Raw genomic sequence first — 18,399 nt, forward strand, 5'->3', positions numbered from 1 at the left:
ATACAAAATGAAATCACAAACCTTCCACTGTGAGTGCGACAGGTTTCTGAGAAAATCCGGCCGCATTGGTAGCCGTGCATAGGTACCGTCCTTCATCCAATCCCACAAGACCTGTCAGAGTTAAGACATCGTTTTCAACCAGGTGCCTTCTTGGAAGGATCATGCCTTCTTTTGTCCACGTGATCACAGGTTCTGGTATGCCGGATGCATTGCACTGGAAACTAACATTCGACCCAGGCGAGGCTACCAAGGCCACCGGGGAGACCGCTACTTGCGGCGCAACTACAAAAAATCGAAATAAATGATTCATTAACTAGAAACGGAAATTTTAGTTTTGCTTATTATTAGTTTTACTTCTTTTATTAACAAAAATACCTGAATTAACTGAAACTGCTATTACTGGATAGAGGAGATGAATTTCGAACCAAAGTGTTGCAGCATCATCTACAACCTTATTTTACAATTCAGAGTTGATATCAGGTAAATTTCCTGCCGATTTAGGTAAGGTAAAACACTTTGCTATCGCTGTCGCTTTTTAATTAAGGTTAAGGTGAAAGAAGAGTACATGAAAAACAGAAGCAGTGTTCAATATTGGGACCCATGAGCGTAACACGAAAGCAGAGTCCTTAGAACATAAAATATTGTTGCCTCTCTATGACTTCAGATAATCTTTTAATAACACAAAAGAAGCCTGAGAGATAAGATTTCTGAAAGATGGAACTCAGACCATCTATTTATGGTGGTGTCAGCGTTTAGAACGGATAGAATATTTAAGTTTACCTAATCTAAATATTATCAAATTGGAAATCCTTACCAAACACTGTGACACTTGTAAAATTTTCACTAGAGCCAGCGGCATTGCTAGCGTGACAGCGGTACTTGCCCGTGTGTTCCACTTCCACCTGGTCAACAATCAACGTTTCCTTGTCTTGCTTACTTCCGGCTGGGATACTTCCGTTAACTTTCGACCACTTGACCGGAAGAAGCGGTCTAACGAAGCAAAAGAGGCGAAAGGAACTTCCATGATTCACGGAGAGCTGGGAAGGAGTAACTTCGACGTGAGGAGGAACTAGGATATAATACAAAGGCGATGTCAATATGATGGACAATATAGAGGAAAACTTCATCTCCGGCTTCACTTATCTCAATAAGAGTTGAATTCGAACAATTAAACTAGGATCCGATAGACTCAGTTGACTTTCGTATCATGTTATCAGTTAAACGAATGAAAGTAAACGTTTCCGTCCCTGTTGTGATCTCGTCAAAGCCGCGTGCCACGAATTTATCGTGATCGGTATGTCAAGGGACCAGCTCAGCATCTCAGTTGAGTTTCCGTTTCTCTGCTTCTCGACTTGTACTTTTGGGTTAAAGAAATAACGGAACTCTCTCTTCAGTAATACTAGAGGGCCTGCAAGGTAGTCTACAGAACGGAGCCACATAGTATGCAAACGATCCATGACAAGGTATTAAAATATTTTCAGAAGGAACACGGAAACCACTGTGCGTTGCACTAGAAACTATCCAAAAGTACTGTTTATGGAACGATTTGTGTTAATTCGCTTGGGATCTGTTCTACGTCATGTTACATTTCCTTACCTATGACCTCTAACTGGACATTAGCACTATCTTCTCCTTCGCTGTTGACAGCCTTGCAAGTGTATGTGCCCGCGTCTTCTGGGCCTGCAGACGGAATAGTCAGCAGACCATTCCTAGCAAGCGCACCGTTGGGTAGATCAGAGCCCAGTCTCTCCCAGGCGATGCTCGGAGTTGGTATCCCAGAAGCTTTACAGCGGAACTCGGCCTTTTCACCTTCGATGACGGTTTCAGAAATAGATACCACCGCAACTTCTGGAGCTTCGTGAGCCACAGTAACTGTACAATAATCAAATTTGATCTGACATAAATGGCCATTAAACTGGTAGTTTAAGTACTAGTAAACCACCTCAACTCAGTTGAGAGGGAAGTTATATTATTCGAAACACAAGAAACTTCAGACGCTGGAGGCAATAATAATTCTATTCAGAGTACTTGCTACTAAACAACACACAACTGCAATTCCAATACGTCCATCGAGAAAAGTGCGACCGTTGATGAAATGTTCGAGTTTTGCGGCAGTCATCGAAAAGCTCTAACGTTCATATGATTTTTTTGTTCTGATGTCACCAAATTAGTATTTCGGAGTCCTTTTTCTTCACGATAAAACATTTAGTCTATGCAACCTCTCTTTCTTTGTCCATATATTATGTATCTCTATCGAGGAATGCTTTTGTGCACCTTTACGGTGTACTTCTATTTTTAGCCCTGGTCCCAGTTGTTCGAAGGATGGATAACGTTATCCACCGGTAAAATCGCTATCCAGTGGTAAGTGATAACAAAACAAACCACGCCAACCACTGGATAGTGATTTATCCGGTGGATAGTGTTGGTTTAAACGGCAACTGTTGCTTCGTGAATCAACTCATGTTACTGTTTTGGAGAGATTATTGACTATACCCAAAATTTCCTTCAGACTTCACTTAAAATCTTTGAAGACTATACAATGCTAAATTACCTATCAACTGAACACTTTCCCGCGCTGTCCCCACCAAGTTTCTAGCTTGGCACGTGTATGTACCCTCATCACTGGGCCTGGCGTCCTCGATGATCAGTTTGAACAAGCCAGACCTGCTTTCTACCTGCTGAAGATTGGATCGAGAATCCTCCGGTGCAATCCATTGAACAGACGGAGGGGGGTCACCTGCGGCAGCACATTCCAGAATCACCGTTCTACCAGCTGTTGCAGACACAGGACTGGAGGGACTAACTATGATGTTGGGTTCACCTGCGAAATAGATGTGGATAGTTCATCCCTTTTGACCTCAGATACTACATGAAATGTTGGTTTATGCCTAAGAAGACACCTAAGTCTCAGACCATTGACGTATTATACAATATACCCTATTAATTAACATGAAAATTATCATCAATTAACCTTTTGACTCGCGGTTCGTGCTCAGAATTTGCGGTAAACCAAGAAAACGCCTTTGACTCTTTTTAACCCTTTTGGAATTAAACGGTTACGAAACCTTCAGCCATTCTTCAAGATATTTTTAGCAACGAACTTAGTCAGGCAAAGACTGACAAAATCCTGCCAGATTGATAAATAAGCAAGCTTTAACAGACCTTTATATGGGTTATTGACCAGCCTGTACGGTCAAGATGGCTGGATATTGGCCAGCTTGTTCGGTCAAGACGGCTGGCTGGATATTGGCCAAGTTATCTTTTTGCGGTTTATTTTCCTCTGTTTCCTAGATCATCGCAGGCGCTGGATTATCAGCTTTGATTTCACAACAGTAAACCAAGGTCCATAAACCAGCAAACAAAAAGGAACGAGGCCAATACCCAGCTATCTTGACCGAACAAGCCTAGTCAGTAAAGGATTTCTGATAAGGCTTTCTGAGACATTTTTCTTGCGGGACACAGCTTGTAGTCCCGAGCGGGCAAAATAGCCCCATCTTGCCAGCTCGGGTAGCCAATCACAGCGCAGGATTTAGTTCATCTTGCCCGCTCACGGACCTAGTAGCCATATAATAATGCAATTAAGCGCTTGCTATATACAGTATTGCCCGCCTTTAGCGTTCCTGTGTACGGTGGATAATCGATTTAGGGAACATTGACTACCTTGAACGATAAGAAGAGCGACAGCCTCAGTGGATCCCATGACGTTTGTTGCCTTGCAGATGTACTTCCCCTGGCTATCTCCCGAGGCTGGCGAAATCACCAAAACGCCATCGTTACTGCTGTTTAGCGGCTTATTCTCCTCTGTTTCCCAGACCACCGCAGGCGGTGGATTACCAGCCTTGACTACGCAACGGAAAACAACCGTGTCCCCTCCAGTCACTGTTAGCTTTTTTGCAGGCATGATTTCTATCTTTGGCATCACCTGACCTAAAAGAGTTGTAATAAATGTTCTTACATTGTTCTTAGCTCGAAACCTTGTCGCGACTCTTGTTCTACAGATTGCTTTGTAATCCTTGATTCTGTCTCCACGAAATTTCAACTCAAACTCAAGGAAGCTATGTACATCAACTGGGAAAAGCTCAGTTTAAATCAAAGGGTCCATCACGTAAATTTGACACTTACCCTGCAGGTATTGTTGTTGATATTCACGCCTTCTTTCTTTGTTTTTAATTTTATGTTAGTATTTGTAGTTAATTATGCATGCGTCTCTGGGTCGTTACAATATCAAACGGTTTTCGAACACCTTTTACAACTGACGAAGATGTGACTCACAGCGAAATATGTTTTACAAATTAATAAAACATCATGATATTTAAAAAAATCGCGATTTATTTGCTGCTTTCTTGACCATACTGTTTTTACACGTTGTCACACTCTGCCATCCTGCCTTAGAAAAATCACTATAACCTAATTACAGTCCTCTCTACCTTTGACGATTCTGTTAACATCTTCATTTTGGTATTCTGGGAGCATTTTGTGTACAAATGAAGGTACTTATATTTTCAGTAATGTTTTGATCAAAATTGCAGCAATATCGTCTTGATAGTGTCCCTTTAACTGTGCAAGGATCCTTTTCTCAAGCTTTAGATTTCTTTCTCGTCATCACTCACTTCTGACAATTACAATGCTTGTTGCTTGCTTGACTCCTTTCTTGTTTTGTGCGATACACACATACATTCCTTCGTCCTCTTTCGTCGCTTCCTGGATTTGCAACAATCCCTCGATAATCACGTGATTGTCTGTTAACTCATCACCAACCTTTTTCCACTCTATGGAGGGGTAAGGATCGCCCGAGACCTGGCACGTAAGAAATACCGAGGCGCCTTCGTCGACAGTTTGGTTTGCTGGTGATATGACCGCAGTTGGCGGTACTGAGGTGTCTGAGGGAAAACAAGATAGAAGCCGAGTGTCATCAGTATACTAGCCAGTCAAAGTACCTTCTCGTGGAACGTTTTACTTCTCATTAGGTTCATACAAGATTTGATTTGTCATTGGCCAGTGACAACACCGAAAGAGACGTTCTTTTTTTCATTCCTATCGAACTAAACATTGCACTCAGACAATTCCTCTTGGGTGAGGTTATATTGTAACACAACATAATATATTATTACTTGTGGGTTTTCCAACTTTTAGGCAGTACACAGAAACCACCCACACATAGAATTTATCGAGGTTTGACTGCTTTTCCCCTTCCACGTACCATAATAACTTGGATTACGATTGACCGAGTATTGTCCATATCAAAAAGAATGAAAAATGCTCTGGAGTGGGAAATTGTTGGGTTCCATAGTGGTTTTTTCACTATACCTCTTTCGACAGTGAGAGTGACTAAGACACCATCGGCTCCGATTGCATTAGCAGCTGTGCAAACATAAGCACCGCCGTCCTCAAGGTTTGTAGGGAAAATACTCAGTAAACCATTCTCTGAAGAAGAAAACGGAGGCAGCCGACCGTTCTGACGTGACCAGCGAATAGTTGGAGTCGGGTCCCCTTCTGCAGTGCACTCGAACAAGGCCTGGTCACCTTCTAAGACCGTGAGTGTGATGGGTGTGACGGAGATAACAGGTGCACTACCAGGAGCTACGAGAAAGATGAAATAAGAGGGAAAACATCAAGAGCGGAAAGGCTGTTGAAGCCAGAATGATAGAGTAGCAAGAAATGGTTAATAAAACGAAAGCAAGAGCGGAAAGGCTGTTGAAGCCAGAATGATAGAGTAGCAAGAAATGGTTAATAAAACGAATGCATTGCGGCAAAACGGAATCATTGCAATGCAGTAAATGTTCCTCTGAAGCCATTAGGACGAGAACAAAATAGAGTCACTCGTTTGTTACTAATGGCTAAGAAATCTTCGAACTGATGAATTCACTATAACTTCCGGCTCTAGGTTCGTTACTGTGACTTAAGAATGTCTTTCTCGTAACAGTGGTAATTAAACATCGCATTTAGTTTAGCAGCAAATAGAAAACTCTTTCATTTTGCTGTATCATTATACAGGGTTGTATGTTTCACGTTGGTCAGGTGATTATGAATTTTATATTTTTCGTATGGATTTTGTAAAGAAACGTAAGTAGATTCCTGGGTAAACTGACTTTTTTCCGCTTTCCGTAGGACATTGTGCAATTAATTTTTTATGAAAAGAAACGCGGTGACCGTCATACCAGAGACATTCAAAAAGGTTCCCGTGCTGGATATACCACCCAGGTTGGAGGCAGTACAGAAGTATTCTCCTTCGTGTATCTTTTTCACCGGATCAAACGTCAGCAGTCCGTTCCCGTTGGAAGACTGAGCCTCTGGTGGCAGTCGACCGCCAGGACCACCGTGCCACTGGAGTACTGGTGCGGGAAAACCAGAAGCCGAGCAACGAAATTGGGCCGAATCTCCCTCTCGGACACTCAAGCTGGCAGGACTTATGAAGACCTGGGGCCTTGTTACTAAGAAAAACAGCAAATGGTTAGTATCGTCGGCACTACATTTGAGAGGAAACATTTAACCAAGTTTTATGGTGCTTTCTCACCTCCAACTCTTAGCTGTACGGTCACCATGTCTTCGTTAAAGGCGTTTTTACCAGTACATGTGTATGTCCCTCCATGGATAGACCGGGTGTTTTTAATCGTGAGCACACCGTTCTCACTCTCAGCACCTTCAGGAAGAGCGCCATACATACCACGGGTCCATTTCAGTTGGTAATCGGTGGTACTCTTGGCTCTGCACGTGAACTGAGCTGTTTGGTTCAAAGCAACGCGAAGCACTTTTGGCGACACTGACACGGTGATGGGATCAACACGCAGAGCTATTTAAAAGACACAAGATACACTCCGTTAAACAACAAGACCCTATTTCCTAAATTTTTGGAGCCAAAAGTACGCATAAGTTAATAAGGACAATTAATGCAAGAAACGGAATAAATCTCCTGTCTATCAGTCGGGCAACTTCTTTTAACAGTTAATGTGCAACAATGGTTTCTGCCAAGTGGATAAAGGAAACGTATCAAATCTCTATAACTTGGCAACTCTCATCTTGTCGTCAAATGTCTTATCCATACACGGAAATTCAGTTAGGCTCCTGGGGTCATCTACTTCAGCTGGGACGAGGTGGAGTAAGCTAAGAAAAGTTCATTAGCTGTAGACAGAGACGAGTGTCTTATTGAAATTGAAGTTCTGCTTCCTTGAAGACCCCATTCTACGCTGAAGTGGGAAATGGATGAGTACAAGTGATGCGCATGCGCTAGGTTTAGCTGAAGATTCTACCTTTAAAATAGATGAAATTGTTAGTGAAAATATGTTTCACGTCTCTAACCTTTTACAATCAACTGTGATGTAGCTGTGTCAAAGCCGTAGACGCTTCTAGCAGTGCACTCATAGGTTCCTTCATCTTCCTTTCTCACTCTCCTTATGAGTAAGACTTTCCCAGAAACGACCGCCCTACTGGACAGCGGTTTTCCATTCTGTCGAGACCATGTGGTTCTTGGTAATCCTTTTCCGCCGGCAAAGCAATAGAACGTGGCGTCTTCTCTCTCTGTCTTTATTCTTTTCATTGGCCTGATTTTTACAGTTGGCATAAATCCCGCTAAGAAGTAAACGAAATGTCAATCTAAGCTAAGGTTTAAAGATGCTGGCATAAAAGTTTGGAAAAACCCCCAGAATTTTGTCGACCGTAGTCACACAGAATGTAGAAAAGTGTTATTAAGATAAGTAATTAGAGCAACATTTTGCTCCGCATAAACAAAGCTTTTATTTACATTGCATAATGTGTGTTATGTATATGACTGAATTTATGAAAGGGGTCTTCATAAGATTTTGCCCCGGTGGAAGCGTTTCTTCTCCAAAGTAGGTGATATAAAAATTCAAAAGAACTTGAAGTCAGTCTTTTTTCTTGAACTCTCTTATCTTACTTTTTGTACTTTTTTCTACTTTTTGTTATCACTCGAAGGGATTGTTAGGGCTTTAGGAGTCGAGAAATCACGACTACCCTGATGGGAAAACTAATTCTTTCATCTTCCCGTTGAACTCTTTACGGTTAGTTCCCATTCCCTCGTCGATGTTTCTTCAGCAAGAACATGAGTCAATTAGGAGGCAAGTACCACTTGTGATCTTCGTAGAAACAGTATAAACGTTTTGCATTCTTATTGTCCAATCACAACACGAGCAAGGGCAATTCCAGACGGATTGATGGCAAAGTTATGTTACTAAAAAATGTTTCAGCAGAAAGCTCTGTTGAATTGCATTCTCACTGTATGGATATTTTACCTGGAAGTTTTACACACTTTTGGCCCGGTTTTGTTGGATCTCCCGCGTATCCTTTTGCACATCTAAAAAGCCGTGTAATAATAGTAAGAAAATATTTTTTGAAAAGACAAAAGACAAAAACGAAAATCGGACTAATTAACTGACTGACTGACTGATTAATTAACTGACTGACTGACTAGCGTAGGAAAGGAAAGAAATGGCTGTCATGAAAGAAAGGTTTACTCCTCAAAATGATAAACTTTAAGTAAAAAAGTTTAAAATGTCCTTAACAAGATACTCGGAAACCATATCCAGAGCATAACAGGTTAACCAACCCATCCAGCTAGCTAAGGTGGATTATTGGCTGGAAGGAAGGTTCTAATCTCTTACTTTGTCTGCTATTAAAAGTTCTAGTTCAAACTGGAGTTTGCTCGTTGATCTGGTAACAACGGAATTCATTCTGTCTACGTACTTTTCTTTGCTTTCGTGGAGTCAAAGGGCTACTTTACCTGTTACATGTCCTACCAGAATAACCGGTTTGGCAGGCAGTGCAAGTTGGTTTACCATCCGACTCAACCTTACAGATCCGGCTGAACCTGTTTATATACAAAAAGAACTGATCAGTTTTAGATATTGAAAGCAGTGATAATATTGATAATTTCGATGCGCTGTCACTGTGTTACTCACTGGTTTGAGGGTATAGTTAGAGGACATGGACATGGCTGACAATCTTTAGGAGTTCCTTGTGTGGCATCGCCATAAAAACCAACTGCACACCTTTCACACTGGGAACCTGTAGTATTGTGATCACATCTCTGAAAAAAATCGCGATTACAAGCATTAATTCCCTGTAAAAAAAATTGACAGAAGAGAGAGCATCAACCTCCAATGTTATGCCCACCTATCACCGTGACTAGGCATTTAAAGGCCTGATCGACTTGTCTTCTTTCCGTCATCACTCGGGTGTCATAATGTTTTATAAGAAACGACTCGGAACAAGAAAAAGTACAAAGACTACAGACTCTCAGCTGTTTGATGATATAAGAGGTTGAATGGGGTTAGGTGTTGACTTAACATTTCGCCGCGTTATTCTACAATAAAGTGTTTAATTCTCAAATTCAATTTTGGAGCACTTTATTTCGCAGTGGGTTTTGAATTTTGAAGCAAATGAAAGTCCATGGAACACATATGCAACTGTTACCTGCCATGAATCGAATAAAATTCCTTTCAGGATGTTATGCGCTATCACATTAGTGATAAGACATGTAGAAGCAGGTATAGTCGATCCACTTAAAATATTGCACATACTTACTCGACATTGTCCTCTTTCTGGATCACATTCTTTCGAATGTTGATTACACGAGCATGCTATGCAAGGAGAGAAATCGGGGCCTGCGTACGAGCGTGTGTATCCACTGCCACAACGCTGAAAAATAAAACAAAGAAAGAAACTGGAGTCCTCTCACTGAGTTATAGATGAATACGGTGCGGGACGTTGGAAGAACTTTCGAAAAGCAAGAGGTGTTGTAGAGAAGGGCTTTAGTCTGTTAAAGGTTCTCCAAGCTTCCCACGTTCATCCATAACTTGGTAAGACGGCATTTCTTATTTATCTTACATGCAGAGGCGTAGAAATAAGCAAACTTTATTCAGTTGTTTTGACGAGTAAGATAGACAATGAATTAAATACAGGGGAAGAAAAAGACACATTTCCAGGCTTTCTGATCTGTTTACTATATAGAACTGTTCTGGTATAGAGCGGTTTTCATTTGAGTGTCTCAAAGTAACTGGTTTTACATCAACTACGCTACACGATTGGCTTAGAAAACTCGCGTCACTTTTTCAACCAATCAGAAGTAAAATTAAAACCAACCGTGACTTGCTCGAAAGCGTTTTCCCGCACTTCTTGTTAGTTTCTTGTTAGCTACATGTAATTACTTCGAGTTTTGATTGGTTCATTTTATTGTCTGTGTCATTTGTGATTGGCTACAGTGATTACTTTGGTTTTGGTTTTACGACACTCAATTGAAAACTGCTCTAAGTAGTTTAGCATTGGCAAACCAAATTAAATTAAGTTCTTGCTCCTAGTGTGCTTAGAATTAGCTTAACCTTTCCTATGGCCACCGCAATGCACGATATTCAAATTTCAACAGAAAAACAAACGTTCAGTTTTCGTTTCTTTTCTCACCTGACAAGATGTTCCAGAGTACTCTGGTGGGCATGCGCAATCTTCGATCTTTTCGGCTTTTCCAAACCTGGTTTCTTGGGGTACACCGGTTTCCAGACTAACAGCATAAAGGCTAAGGAGCAATAGTTACAGCTTTGTTGAAATGAAAGTAACTGAAAAGCTCGGGGAAGTAATGGTAAAGAGTCGATCTTGTGATGAGGCGTAAAAACCCTTTCTTATATGGCTAGCTTCGTGAGACGGCAAGATAAACCAAATCCTGCGCTGTGATTGGCTACCCGGGCGGACAAGATTGGCGCTATCTTGCCCCCTCGAAACTACCAGTTGTGTCCCACAAGAAAAAATTCCCCAAAAGCCTATAAATCCTTTTTGACCAAGCTTGTCTGGTCAAGACCACTGGATATTGGCCTCGTTCTTTTTTACGAGTTTATAGTCCTCGATTCTGTCTCGTACCATAAACTCACAAAGAAAAAACTTGGCCAATATCCAGCCATCTTGACCTCACGCTTGGTCAATAACCCAAATGTAGCTCAGTGATTGGAGTGTCCGACTGGTATGTGGGAGATCATACACCCGTATCCAGACTATCGGGGACTCTGGATTCTTATCAACAACTTTGTTTTTACATCGTCTAACACAGGATCTTTACATGAAAACGAGTAGTACACGGATCAATCTAGCTTCTTTGGTTTTCTAATAGAATGGAGGGGAATTTCATACTGTGGTCTTAAACAGTTAAAAAGGATGGCAGATCCAGACTTTCATGCAATATGAAACTGAAGGGGTTGGTGGATATAGAATAGTGAGTCACTGGAAATTAAAACTTGTTTTTCAGTCCAAGTTTCAGTATTGAGGCTGAATATTTTCAATAACTGTTCCAACAGCAGAAATCTAACATTTGGACCTTAGAAACGCCTTTACATGTTCCCGTACCTCTCGAGTTGTCTTATAAAAATTCTAGTCACCCGACTTTTTAGATATTTAACCGGAGGAACAGAGAATCTAGTAATCAATAGTTGCTGGGGACCATCAGTGCATCTGGTGTAAATAAAGAATATATTGAACAGTGAGTGAACCCTGACCTGGCTTTTGTTGTGGTGGTACTGTAAGTCGCTCGGACTAAAATGCTGTCCACAGCTGACAACACTGTCATCACGATATCTCTGGTTACTCGAGACCCATCCGGATACCTCAGCCACCCCTGATAAGATTAGGTCAGTTTCAAAAGCAATACAGAATCGTGTTAAACGAATTGTATTTATCTTGCAGGTTTAGACTTGGTGGTTTTAACGTCTTAAATTACAAAGTAAAAAAAACGACTACACATTACTTTTATCGGAGACCTTCTGTGGTAGAGTTCCGTCTAAAAATAAGTTCCGATATAAACTCTATGTCATTAGGAATTTGCGTCACTAAAATGTATCATTTTCGTCCGAATTCGAAGCATTTCCAGCAAAGAAATGTAGTGGGCTGGGGCGGGGGGGGGGGGTAATATCAAAAAACAGGAAGGACGAGAAACACAAAGCTAGGGCGCTTAATGCTGTTAGGTTTTTGACTGCATGCAGCACAATGAAAACGTTCTGTTGCTCGGGAAAACGATGTCAGAATTAGTTGACTAACACCAACCTCGGACAGTTTGAGGCCGAACGCCCTCTTCTCTCCACCCTCGAGTGGCCTCCTGTGACGGAAGATTACAACAATTCCTCTTCCCTGAAATGAAGGTGACAGCATTGAGGCTTGTGAGCACAAGTACTCCATCGTCGTCTAGATCCTCTAAAATACACTTGTGTGTTGAAACTATCGGCTTTATCTCGATACGTATTAATTCTTACCCCTTGGGGAAATACAATTTGATCACTTTCAAATGCCAGATTGTGTATGTTCGATAAAACAGACTACTGGAAATGGTTGAAGTTTAGAAAATGTGTAAACTTATGATTAGTTGCCAAGTTCTGTGGTGCTTTACGCTAGTCGACCTACCCTTAGTTCAACGTCTGTGTCGGTGGTTAGCTCACCGCCTGGCTTCATCTCATGTGACACTGTGTAACGCAAAATACCGTCGTAGCTTGTTATCTGTAAAACAAGAGGTAGTTTCTTCATTTTATTTTCAACAACATTGAAGGAGAATAGTTAACTGGCAGAGCAGTTGGCCCTTAAAAACGGTAATCTGGGACTGGCCAGTGACGACTTCCATACATCGTGAAGTCGATAGCTGATAAAGGTTAACAAAAGCAACCAAAATCTACAGGATTTTCTTCCCACGGATCGCCCGGGGGTCAAACCTCGCTCCAACGGCTTTTCCCTAAGATCTAGAGACTGGGAGGGGCAGTCTCTAAAGGAAAAGCCCTGCAAACGAAGTTGCTGGGAGCCGGAGATCGACAAATGATCGGAATTAACGTTGACAATCTTTAAGTAATCAGAGTTTTCTAAACAGTTACGTTTATTTTCAAGTACGCCTTCAATGTTTATCACAAGAATATTAAATTTAGAAATCAAATTATAATGTTGATAAGCTCACCATATCTCCTCTAAATTCCTGGCCCAAGAACCAGTAATATGTCGCTGCTGGTAACTCGTCAAACTTGTCATAAACATAATGTCCCGGATCACCCTCCACTTGAAAACCTGAGCTAAAAATCGAGTTACGTGACAAGTCGGAGAGTCGTAAGAAGTTTGGACCGTCTATAAGGGCAACTCGTAGACGAATCTGAAACAAAAATTTGGCCATTAGCCAATCAGATGCCGTATGTACTCTCCTGCTTTCCTTCAATATTACGTCATTGACCTTATCATGATATGCCCAGATCTATGGCCGAGTTTGCGTACATTTCGCTCGTTGGGTCTCAGCCTGAGTAGTTTGGGTCAATAAAGGAATCATCGCTAGAATAGAGTCGGCAGATATGCAAACTTTAGAGAAGACTCATGAATAAGTACCGCGTATCTGACTGTCTAAATTCCTAATTGGATGCACGTATGAAAGGTTATAGACTGTATAGGTAGGTCCACGTAGCAAGAGAGTTGGGAAAATGGAGACTACATGTATGTGGACAAGAGGATATGATCATAATCTCTTGATGTGGAATATATCCTCAATTTGGAAGTTTATAATGTTGTTGTAAATCGAAGAAGAACGCACAAGGGATTAGCAGTGTGTAGCGAGGTAGGGAGTGGGGCGGTCGGCAAAATATAAATGGCTCAATGTCTTTCCACAACGAACCAGCGGGTTGTTAAGTGTTCATACATACGGGAATAAAGAAGTTGCCCAAAAGAAAAACAAAACAAAACCAAAAATACACAAATGAAAAGCGAATTGGTCGATCCGTTGGAGAGCTAAAGCACCCTTACAACTCGTAGTGACATATAAAAACATAGCTACGAAAGTGATTCAGGCCAATGAGAGAATTTTTTGCCCTCCGAAAAATAGAATTCAGCGTCAATGTCAACACAAATGACAATATTACTATTTGAAAGCGAAAAAAACAAAAAAGAAATCTAATCTTGGAGACAACAGGAGATGATTGTAAATCAGACAGACTTGCCAGCATTCTTACCGTGTCTTTGTAATAATTGGCACATTTACAATCACTCGTCAACCCGAAGCAGAAGCACGGTACACACCCCTCAGGCTCGTCCGACTGCAAGTTGAAGAAGGATCGCTTACACTTGTCGCATTTCCTGCCTTCCACGTGTTTCTATAGAGACACAACAGAAAACAACCGTGAGATACTTACTATACAGAAAGATTGGCGGAAATCACTTTTGGAAGTTATCTATTGTGAGTTTTAGAATAAACAGAGCTCTAGAAAGGTTTACGACGGCGCGCCGAGGCCAAAGAAAAATAAATAGGTACATTTCTGCTATCTGTTCGCCGTGACTTGAAAGGTCAAGAATGTAGTAGTTTCGTTGTGCAAAGCGTATGACCAGCACAATTCGTTTTCTAAAAAAGCACTTTTTAACTGCTCAGTTCTAGGGATTCCGTCCCCCACTTCCATGATGTGTTACGTGATGCATTTCCAGTATAATCTATTGTTTTAACCTGTCGTTACAAAGAGTCACCCAAAATAGCATGACCTTAACTAACTCTTTTGAGATCATTACAACTTCCTTCGCAGCGTTAGTCATAAATATAAAAAGGTATTTTAAATTCTCTTTGCTTAGTCTTTCCATTTAATAACTGAAACTGTCAACAACGATTCAAGAAGATCTCTCATACCATATTTTAGGCCTGAAGTGGTCTAGCATTGGGCTTTTAAACAGAGGCGGATCGAGACCTTAAGCTGGGGGGGAGGGGGCGGTTTTGTTTTGCTTGCCCTGCCGGCTTTTCTTCCTTCTGTGATTTCTTCTTTTTTGTTACCAAAGGTAAAACAAGGGAGGGGGGGGTGGGGTGGGCTCCCCGGGCCCCTCCCCTAGATCCGTCACTGTCATATTACCTACATACAATGAATTTTACCATAATGCTCGATTAAATTTTCCAAGCTAACCTTTTTACTTAGTCTCCCCTAAGCGCCTCTCAAGGCGGAAAGCTATAAGAAAGGAACTACTCTTTTTAGAGTTTTTAGCCCATTAAAATTGCCTGTCTCTTTTGTTTGTGGAGATGCATTCTTAAACAGGAATAAACATTGAAGATTGAACAGTCCCCTGCATGTATTTATGTTCCTTGAAATCTATTTATATCCCTTTCGGCATCTGGGAGTTTAGAGCTTTTACAGCATGGCTCGTTGTTCCCTGGAATAATTTTCGGACCAAAAGACAATGCATAAAACCATTCCAGTGCACCACGTTGGGAATGCCCCCACCTCCACCCCCTTATCAAGACTAATTCGGCTATCTCATTTACTTTCTGTCTGTAAAGAGATCGTGTCACTGTAAATAGGCTTGGTGCCGTCTTGCGCTATATTCGATCTAGACCTAGTGGATTTTTATCATCCCTTGTTTCTCGTTTAATTTCTGCGACTCACAAAGCTTCCAGGACTTGTCAACTGAACTATTTCTTGGCGTTGATGTCACTTGTCACAAACCACTCAACATTGTAAACGATAATACGAGCACTTCCCATTAGCACACTGTCGGCCTTGTCGGGTGGTTAGATAAGCTCATATCACAATTCTGCTTTTATCTTGGACCCTGGTTAATGACAACTGTTGAAAATTACCAAAACATTCCTAGTAATTACAAATGGGAAAGGAAAATGTGAAAGAAAAAAATGTCTGTGGGAAAATAAATTCCAGTCTTTTCCGAACTTGGAAGACTGGTCAGACCTATGAACTCATTCAACGCATATGAAATGAAAAAACACGGAAAACGCAGACGGGGCAAAGAGGAAAGAGTATCTTAAATTACAACATAAACACATCACGAAAAAAATCCCGAGTTTCCGTAAAGAAAGAAAGAAATGGGTGAAAGGTCACTATCGATGGAGAGTGGATGTTTCGAGAGAAATATTACAACCATTCTGACTCACGGGAATATTATAACCCGGCAAATGTAGACTGCAATAAAATAAGCTCAGAAGTTTGGAAAACACAGGGAAAGTAGCTACCGAGAAACTGGTTTTGGGTGGGCATACAGCTTTTCCAAATTAACGCTGTTAATCTCGTGTGCGTTTCACAGGAAAGATTCTCGATTAAATGTTGTAATAGGAAAACCTTATTTGTAGCAAATTTTCGGTTGTATGGATGCGATCTCACCGAAAGACTCTAAAGGGAAGAAAAATTGAGCAGCTGTAGGTGCTGCTGGGAGTTGCTCAATGTGCAATCCGCGAACAATCGTATTTGGTATTTAAATGTATCTCGGGATTTGTTGCAGTAACATGGCTTGAGGCTCAGTAGGTTTAATCTACCCTTAAGTGGTTTAGCTTACCTGGATTGAAATCGTTGGCGTAAGATGCAGGAAAACAATAGTAATCACAAAAGCACACCGATTCATTGTGCAATAGAAAGGATGAGCAGCTTTCGGAAGATTTTCCAAACCTTCTTTACGACAGATAGTTGACTAAGATGACACTCAAGATTAAGATGCGGAGGGTTGCGTTTTCAGCCTCCTCGGGAGAATCTTCATGCATGTTATGAGATTTTTACTTGAGAGGTTTTGATCGTTTGCAAGATTCTCAAAACATGTCATGCAGGATGACCATAACAACTTAGAAAAGTGTTAATTGAAACCCGATCCGGTAGCTAGCCTTTGACCATGTTCTGCGTTTGCGATAAAAGCCCTTGACGATCTGGTTACTGTGTCGGCATCTTCACACCTCTTTTGTACGACAGGACGTGAGAGAAACGAGAATTTAGAGAAAACGGAGTTGAAAGAAGCTGTCATTTCCATAATACGCTGGTAAAGACTGAGCGAAAATGAAGAAAACGTTTGTTAAACACTCGCTTTTGTAAACAGCCTGTCAGTATTTTAAAAACGAAGTAGCTCAGCTTGACTGGAGTGTAGTGAACAAAGGTTATCGATAGTCTTCTAACCTTATCATACTCACGGAATGGGTAATTATAAATTTCAAGTTCAGAGGAACACGCCAAACTTTAGAAGCGTTGTTTATACTGTTAAGTTTTCCCATCAGAAGAGAAACAAATCTGGGACAACACGAACGTGGGAAAATTTCATTTCCGATAGGAGGCCAATCCATATCTCTATGATAGTAACTTTTCAATTTCCGCAGTTTCTGTGGAATTTGCTGTTCTCAGATCTTATCACAGGTTACATGTTTTCAGGAGTGAAATGATACACTGCGTGAATGACATTACGACAACTTTGTAGACTTCCAAATTAGCGTTATTTGTTTATTTTAATAAAAGCTATTTTTCTTTCAGTCCAAAACTGTCGATCAGATTTATTAAAACTGAGAATGAAACGATAAATGATGGGCGTTTTGTGAAATACTTCATAGCGCGTCAAAATTATTGATAAAACATGTAACAAAGGAATCCTTGCCGCAGTATGTGTGGCTACATATTAGAACAATAATTATCACAAGAAAATAACACGCAGACAATTTATGGCAGAGCAGTTGTGTTCTAGATAAGAAGGCAACATACACAGCCCGCACACGAAACAAGAAACAAACATTTAATCAAAATGGCAATTCCTTGATTCAAAAGGTGGTTTTACGTCTGAAGAAAATTACAAGGGAAAACAAATGAAAGTTGTAACCTATTTTTGTTTGAGTGTGATTTTAGTGCCCCAAACTATTTTCAGAGTGACGCGATTCCTAAATGATTATTTGTTTAATGCTATCTCCCTGTCAAAAGTCCGATCAAGTGCCGACAAAACAAATTACCCAACTGCACAGCAAAGGATGCGATAACAAACGACAAACGGAAATACTCGGACGGTGAATTGCATAAACAAAATGCTTATTCCTTAAATGATAGTCTTGTTAAGACTCGGTATCAAGATAAAATTGCGAGACGCTTGGAGGACCTAAAGGTTGGGGTTAACTGCGTGAGTTTCTGTTTCTGTTCATCAGCGGCAAATCATCCTGCGATTGATAAAACCGCCAAGAAACTTCACAAACCGCTGCCTCGATTTAGCACGGGCACTGTACAGTGCCGGCATGGTTACCAAGGACATTTGACTTGTATATCTTCTTGCAGTTGTGTTTAGTAAGGGTCGCACTTCATTACTCTTTGCTCTTTTAAATTCGGATATTTTTTTATCTTCTAATGATCGACAGGGAAAGGACAAAGAAAACTGCAGTTCTCAGTAAATCCCAATGCCGGAACTACGGCAAAAGGGCAAATAAAGTGTAGTTTATTGGCCAATATTCCACTAACAACAACTACAACAACAATAATCAGAACTCCCGGGTCAGAACTACTCTTCTTCAAGAGAAGAGATCCAGTAAAAGGCAAGTCAGACACTTTAGCTTCTCGTTGCGTGGTCCTCTACATGTATGCAAATGGTGTCTTATTTAGGGGGGTGTGTCTGCTAAGCGTCGAGGTAACGTGGGATGGGATGGAGTTAGGCCCCATCCACTCTACGGAGAAAACG

General features: G+C 41.0%; 1 protein-coding gene across 1 annotated transcript in view; it reads right to left on the reverse strand.

Moving 5' to 3' along the window:
* The window catches only part of LOC145482768 (basement membrane-specific heparan sulfate proteoglycan core protein-like), a 46,317-nt gene that overhangs the window by 11,981 nt on the left and 15,937 nt on the right, over positions 1-18,399 (reverse strand). The window contains exons 25-44 of the mRNA XM_081461391.1: positions 13,959-14,099; positions 12,926-13,114; positions 12,388-12,480; positions 12,034-12,117; positions 11,490-11,608; positions 10,411-10,522; positions 9,538-9,651; positions 8,913-9,040; positions 8,735-8,821; positions 8,247-8,308; positions 7,297-7,566; positions 6,515-6,790; positions 6,159-6,431; positions 5,308-5,580; positions 4,611-4,880; positions 3,661-3,927; positions 2,552-2,821; positions 1,597-1,872; positions 815-1,069; positions 22-282 (exon numbers count right to left, since the gene is read on the reverse strand). Coding sequence (XP_081317517.1) covers positions 22-282; positions 815-1,069; positions 1,597-1,872; positions 2,552-2,821; positions 3,661-3,927; positions 4,611-4,880; positions 5,308-5,580; positions 6,159-6,431; positions 6,515-6,790; positions 7,297-7,566; positions 8,247-8,308; positions 8,735-8,821; positions 8,913-9,040; positions 9,538-9,651; positions 10,411-10,522; positions 11,490-11,608; positions 12,034-12,117; positions 12,388-12,480; positions 12,926-13,114; positions 13,959-14,099 — 3,820 coding nt within the window. The remainder of the gene's footprint in view (positions 1-21; positions 283-814; positions 1,070-1,596; positions 1,873-2,551; positions 2,822-3,660; positions 3,928-4,610; positions 4,881-5,307; positions 5,581-6,158; positions 6,432-6,514; positions 6,791-7,296; positions 7,567-8,246; positions 8,309-8,734; positions 8,822-8,912; positions 9,041-9,537; positions 9,652-10,410; positions 10,523-11,489; positions 11,609-12,033; positions 12,118-12,387; positions 12,481-12,925; positions 13,115-13,958; positions 14,100-18,399) is intronic.

Source organism: Orbicella franksi, chromosome 3 (genome assembly GCF_964199315.1).
Source record: "Orbicella franksi chromosome 3, jaOrbFran1.1, whole genome shotgun sequence".
Lineage (NCBI taxonomy): Eukaryota > Metazoa > Cnidaria > Anthozoa > Scleractinia > Merulinidae > Orbicella > Orbicella franksi.